Genomic DNA, 7307 nt, shown 5'->3' on the forward strand with positions numbered 1-7307 from the left:
ATTAATATACGGAGAAACACAAGATTTGAGCTAGGTAGATGACAGCGCTTGTCCTACTACGCAGCCGGCCCTGCATACGGATACAAATCAACATGCAATGCAAATTCATAAACACCTTAATATAAATGAACCAAAATCTTGACCAACTATTTTTGAAAGAGTTAAAGGACATTCATTGGATCAGCGTGCATTACTCAACTATGGTTTAACAAATTGAAATAAAAAATTCAAGTTAAACAAAACCTTTCGTTGTTTAATTCAAAAATTCATTGACACGTATGTATGCGGTGTATGGTTGCTCTTATGGGCTGAGTAAGCTGATTTGAGCCCAGTTCATAACTAAATAACTAATCTTCTTTGAGTCCAGTCTTTGTTGGTTTTTATTTAAACACTTCTAAATTCTGATATCGATTTTGATCCACAGACCATGACTCTGTCAGAGATATATAGGTTCCTATCGGTAATAGCTGTAGCCTTAAAAATTTTGCCGTAGTTTTGCTGTGGTTTTAAATTTTATTGCTGTAGAATTTTATGAAAGCACTAAAAAATTGCTTTGGATATTTGGCTCTGCAGAGCACTTGTACATCTGTAGATTATTTCTAGAGCTGTGGTTTCAAAAAAAATTTAAAGTTTGATTGCTCTGAATTTAGTGCTTTAAAAATAAATATAGCTGTGGAGAGCACCTACAGCAACTGTCAATCACCCCCGTAACCGCAAAAAAATATAAAGGAAAATGTGGAGCGTGTTTTAGGACCTTTTTGATTAGGTATGCATAAAACTGTTAGTATAAAAACCATTTTGTTTAGATGATCATTAAACAAGTTTAATTGAGTGGCAAGGGCTTGTGCTAATTGCTTAAGACATGAATAATGCAAAAAAGGGAGTTCTTGTCAAAAAAATACTCGTTTCTTAAAGATAGATGTTTCGGTGTTTTCACACATATTAAGAAAACACATTAATCATGTATCGTTTTTTGAAATTATCAAATTGCAATGCTTTTTAACCAATAGTCTTTCAGTAAATCCAATTAATTTTATTAAAATTTGCAATTTTTGAATAGAAAACATAAAAAGTCTATCTTTGTGAAACAATATTCATTTCTAAAATTTGTATCTTAATGAAACGGATGGAGTATATATTTAGAGTCGTGATATAATAACACACTCATTTGTGGAAATCCCGAGTTTGATAAAGTTTTTTTAAAATTAATTTTCTCTGGCATGTAGTCATTTACAATTGGTTTATGAACTCATTTTCTGAATATTAACAATGATATTTTATAGAGATAAGAACTATAATTAGAGATAAGGATGAACTTCATATTGTGTTTATCCATATCTAGTTAGTATTAGGAGACTATATGTTGTATATATACGTGACATTGAGCATCAATACAATCAACACTTTCACATTATTTTATATTTAGTCAATTGATTACATGATTATAGAGGTTGTGAAGGAAAGTATAATATTTGGATAGAACTTCATGTCTATATATTTAGCAAAAAAAAAAAACTTCATGTCTATATGATATCCTTCTTAAGATAATAATCTCACAAACAAATCAGAACAAGATTTCTTATATTTATTTTTGAAACTAAGATTTTTTTTTTTTTGTTGAAACTAAGTTTTCTTATATGCCAAGAAACCTGTTGATCTCGCTCGCCGTGTTGAGCAACCAGCTGTGACTTTGTTTTTGCCCATGTTCAAAAATGCGGCCACCTAACCGTCCGCATAATCGCTACTCGGACCTCCACTGAGATTTTACTCTCGGCGGATCACAAAATCGGAACGTGATTAATCGGCTCATTAAACCAATTAATCGGCCCAAATCCTTATTAATTGGCTCAATTGGATAAAAATCCAAATTTCAAACTACAATAATAGTACTCGCGCTTTACAAGAAGCCCAAATGCTTTATCCCTTTTCAATATAGCAAGATTTTACCTCTTTTTCTTCTCTGGCCTATGTGGGATTTTATCCCTAAAAAATTAATAATGCTAAAATTAACTATGCACTAAGTGGATGTCGAAGTCGGGTTACGTAACAAAAGTACAAGGTACTAAACCAATAAGTACAGCAGATTCTTGTTATAACACGCACATGTCGATATATATAAACATATGCATATAATAAAAATACAAAAACTTGGCCTCACATACTCTCCAATTAATCTCCAATTTTTTCCTCACTCGCTAGGCGTGAACCGACCGGCCGACTAGCACCTAGCGTATTTCCGAACATGGGTTTTTGCTAATAACAAAAGAAAAATGAAAAAAATTCCAATTTTAAATCCAATCAATAAACTTCTATCAAATAAACTCCATATTAAAGATGTTGCAAACAAAATGATAAATCGATTAGTTAAACATTTTGGTTTTAAAGTTTAAACGTTAGACAAGTTCAAGGGCCATTGATTAACCAGTCTCTTGGGAACGCTCCATAATCTCAACCACGTCAACTTCCCAAACCACACAATCGTGCGTAGCACTCCGGTTCGGTATATCATGCGTAACCGAATTCCTCCAAGGTGGCATTCCCCCATTGGCTCTCAGAAAATTCCCGCCGTTTCGACTCTTCAGCTTCACCTTTGACCCATCTGTAACCGGCTTCCACTCTCCCGCCGGATCACCATCTCCGGTCCTCCTCGACTGAACCACCTTATGCCCCGTCGCTCCCAGCATCATCCGCTCGTTAGAGGCAGTCAAGTATCCACCGTGGCAGCTCTTTAACCGGATCACACCTGATCCGGGTACCAATTCAACTCTCCATCGGGCCTCTTTCGATGACCCGTTTCGGCCCATTACCACACTCTCCTCGTTATCATCTGCAATTAAATATTTCTCGTGTGTGCGCAGTCTCACCGATTTCGCAATGCGAAAGATATCAATCGCTGATGAATGTTCATCAAATTTCGTCGAATCTTTTTTCTGTTCCAAAATCAAATTATAAATTAATCACCAAATTAGTACGTTTAAATTAATAAAAATTCAATGAAACAATTATTATGAATTTTAAAAATATAAAATATGTTATTCCAAACCTCTGTTGGTTTAGGGGTTGATGTCCCCGACATTGACGGAGTAGACGTAAGCTTCGAAGAAGAAACCGACACAGGATCCGACCCGATGGATTCAGAAGATCCAAATGTCGGTGATTCTTTAACCGATGACTCGTGAGTTGACTCGTCGTTAACCGTTGAGTTAAAACTCGAAGCCGGCGACGAAAAGCCATCAGCGAACGAAACATTCTCAGGATTCTCAACGACCTCGACGGTCCACAAGATCCATTTCTTATGCACGTGCGGCTCATGATCGTGCGTGACGGAGTTTTTCCACGGCGGCGATCCACCGTTCCCGCGCAAATATGTCCCGTTCCACGACATGAGTTTGACCGGCAACTCGTCTCTGATCGGCTCCCAGTTGCTCTCGTGCTCCGCCTGACGAAACGGCGGCGTTTGGACGACTTTATGGCCTGTGACACCGAGAAAGAACGACGACTCGCTCGCCGTTAGGTATTTGCCGTAACAGCTCTTGAGACGGATGAAATTGGGCTTGCGTGGCACCATCTCCACCGTCCATACCGATTGCCGTGACGTTCCGTCAGAGCTTTGACGGACGGCTTTTTCGTCGTCGACGGCGAAGAGGTAATTTTCGTGACAGCTGCGTAATCTAACGGCGGAACCTCTGGTGAATAACTCCATTTTTCTTTCCTCGCTTAGGACACGGCGAGATTTTTTTTGTTTTGAATTTGGTCGTATGTTTTCTCCATTTATATACGCTATTTTCTTATTATTTGTTATCCAAATATTACAATTTCATAGTATTAAATGTTTTCCGCGTAGATATGTTAGGAGATTATTATGTTTCCTTCGTTTAATTATTATTGTTAATATATGATGACATGTCAATAAAATTTTCCAGGCTGTTCATCAATAGTCTCTCGTCCAGATGTCAGCAGCAAAGCCTCTTGTTCCCTTTAATAATAGTAGTTGTAATTTATGGTTTTTATATTATATCATTAAAAGTCAAATTTCTTTTTATTTTTATTTTTATTTTTACTAGAGTTTGATACTTAGATTATATAACAAAACATAGAGATTATGTTATTTTTTTTGTGGGAACAAGAAATTATGTTATATATTATGAATTTTTAACAGGTCAAAGTGATAAATGACATACTAACTAAATCTCAGCAAAGGTAAAACTAGCAGATTTTTTGTAATGTAAACTTTATTGTACACATTTCACACAATGTAATCCAGAATAAATATATAAAGCTAAAGTAAAATGTCAGTGTTTGTTAATACTTTTCTTAAACTGGTAAATACAATTTTTGAGATTTTGTTTTGCAATATATAGATTAATTCTGAAAAGAAAACAATTTTTAAGTATTTAAATGAAATGACATGACAACTGTTTAATATTTTTATGAAATTTTAATATTTTTTAATTTATTTGATAAATTTTTTGATATATATTTTTGATAAATTTTTAATTATAAAAAGTATATGATGTCAATTTATCTAACCTAATATTTTATTTATATACATGATTTAATTTAATATGAAAGCTTATTTAATTTTAAATGAAAGGAGTTTTTTTATTTATGAAAGTATAAATAAACTAATCTATTAATTTAACTTATTTAAAATTAACTAAAATTATTTTGTAGTATCTAAACTTGCACACACAAAAAAACAGTTATACATTTTTCAACGTTTTATATTATTTAGTTGAGTCTATATGTTGATGGAAAAAATATATTTTTGACTAAAGATTGAGACCATTAAAATGTTTCTGTTTAAATAAAAGAGGTTATATAATATAGCATATGACTAAATCTTAGATCCACTAAAATGTTTATATTTGAATAAGAAATATTTATTAAGTTATTTGAAAGAAAATTAACAAGAATTTATGAAAAAAATTTGATTCAATGTTTATGTTGTTTAGACTCAAATTTAATTATTGAGTTTTTGGAAACATATCTAGTACTATAATGTTGTTTCTATAATATCTTTATGAAGTTTTAGTATTTTCATTAATTACCAGTGATGTTTTATGTAATATAAGATATGACTAAATGTTAGGTTATTTAAAATATTTCTGTTTTAATAAAAAATATTATATAATGTAACATATGAGTAAAAAATATTATATAATGTAACATTATAAAGATATATTTGCTACATCCTCTTTCTGAGAAAAAAACGTTTGTATTCTAAAAACAATGGAGATGAAAAGAATGGTTTTATTTATGGTGATGATGTTGACGATCGGAAACCTTGGTTGAGTCGAAAGTTACAAACAGAAGTTTTCAGCTATGTTTCAAGATGTGTTTTAACATATGTATCATTGGCCCACCACGAGACAAATTTGGATGTTTCGGTAAATGTACTAGGGAATGTACTGGGAAAAAAATCGAAATCGATTGTGTTTCTTCTCGAGATCTGAGTAAGTTTAATTCTCCAATAATCGTATATTTTATATAAATGTATATTTATATTCACTGAGCATTATTATTTTTTGCTAAAATCTACTTATATCTTTGTCTTTTTGTTCTTGTGTGTAATGAGCAGAAAAAGAGATCGATGTGAAGAAGGCAAAAGACTGTGTGGATTTATTTTCGGATATGTGTGATAAAAGAGTCTGAAGGCAAATAATAATTACTCATATTTGAAGTTTTGATAATATAACAAAGTTATGTATTATTCGGTTATTTCAATTTTATAGTCAATTCAAATAAACATTTGCCGATTGATCAATTTAACCAGTGTTCAAGAAAGCGTTAGGCGCTAAACTCAATGCCTAGCGTCTAGAACGATTAATCGTACGTCAAAATTATTATTAATCGGTTTATACATTTACCAATTAAAATAATAATAAATATATATAATATATATGTTAAATATCAAGATTATGAATAATAATATTCATATTATTTATTTTCATAAGATTTGATATATAAATATATTAATTGATATAATTTATAAATTTTTATTATTTATTATTAATATATTATAATTATCTAATCGGTTTATAAGAACATCGCTATGGTTCTAGAGAGCCTAAGGCCTAAAACAATTTTCAGAGCATTGATTTATCTAGATAGTTGCATTATCAGTTCTTTCCATAAAATTCTATAATGTTGCACATCCATTGTTTAACATATGGGAATTTATTATGTGTTTCATTCAATCCAAATCATTCTTAAAGGTTATATTGTTCTCCTGCTCAAGTGGTGTAGTGTGTGTTTTGATACATTGTGTATATTTTTTCTAAAGTATTTTCAAGTTTTTATCGATTTTTTTTTTGGTCTTTTTTTTTTAAATCATTACATGGAATAGGTTGTGGAGCACTTAGAGGACGCATGCAGAAAAGAGTGCAAATTGGAAAGAAAAGAGTGCAAATTGAAAAGTTCAGAATGGAATGGTAAAATGGAGCAGCCGCTTAAATCTTTAAGGAAAGTTCCAAAGAATCATAAATTTGCCCTAGAGATCCCCTCTCTTTCTTTGAGCCGCCTGCGACCTCTCCTATTGTATCTTTTTCTTCTCTTTTTCTTGTACACTTCAATTCTTAATTAGAAACACATACTCTAAAGGAAATCATTTGCAATTTACCACCTTGTAAGGGAGAAAAATCGATTCTCTCTCTCTCTCTCTCTCTCTCTCTCTCTCTCTCTCTCTCTCTCTCTCTCTCTCTCCATGAACCATATTTTTATTCTTGCAATCGTTATTCATGCTTTCTTCACCACTGATCTCTGCGTTTTTTGTTAATGGCTAAGTAGTTGATTTGATTAGTCTAGGATGGTAGGGTGTTTTGATCGATGAGATAAACACAAATAAGGTCAATGTTTAATGTTCTCCATCCACGTTCGTGCTTACTGCCTGCATTAAACTGATCACTTAGTGCTTGAAACTAGGTTAATCTAATAATCGAAAGTGTTTAGGTTATTAGAAACAACACGAATGGGAAACTTGTTCTTGGTCAAGTAGATGTTAGAGCAACTTGTTATAAATCGATTCTGAACAATAATGTTTATCATCGAGTTTTAATCCAAATGAGAGTTTAGGTATTAAGACCGATTGATAAAAGGAGAAATACCATGAAAATGGATCAAACTTTTTATATGTATTTCAAGTTCTAGACTCGCACCTAATAAAACCTTGAATATATGTTTGGCTTGTGATCGTTATCTTTTTAATAATCTCAAAACCCCAAACCATCTTTGTTACTTGCTTGTTACGATTTCTTTATTTGAAAAACCATTGATTGTTTTAACTTAATATTGAATCTATAAGAGCA

At 32.1% G+C, this 7307-nt stretch overlaps 1 protein-coding gene across 1 annotated transcript; it reads right to left on the minus strand.

Moving 5' to 3' along the window:
• Positions 1–2060: 2060 nt before the first annotated feature.
• Positions 2061–3784, minus strand: LOC106298519. Its single transcript, XM_013734656.1, has 2 exons — positions 3044–3784; positions 2061–2930 (listed from the first exon to the last, which is right to left on the minus strand). Exons 1-2 carry the CDS (start codon positions 3701–3703, stop codon positions 2418–2420), a joined length of 1173 nt encoding a protein of 390 aa, XP_013590110.1. The 5' UTR covers positions 3704–3784; the 3' UTR covers positions 2061–2417.
• Between the last annotated feature and the right edge of the window lie 3523 nt (positions 3785–7307).

Source organism: Brassica oleracea, chromosome C6 (genome assembly GCF_000695525.1).
Source record: "Brassica oleracea var. oleracea cultivar TO1000 chromosome C6, BOL, whole genome shotgun sequence".
In the NCBI taxonomy this organism is placed as follows: Eukaryota; Viridiplantae; Streptophyta; class Magnoliopsida; order Brassicales; family Brassicaceae; genus Brassica; species Brassica oleracea.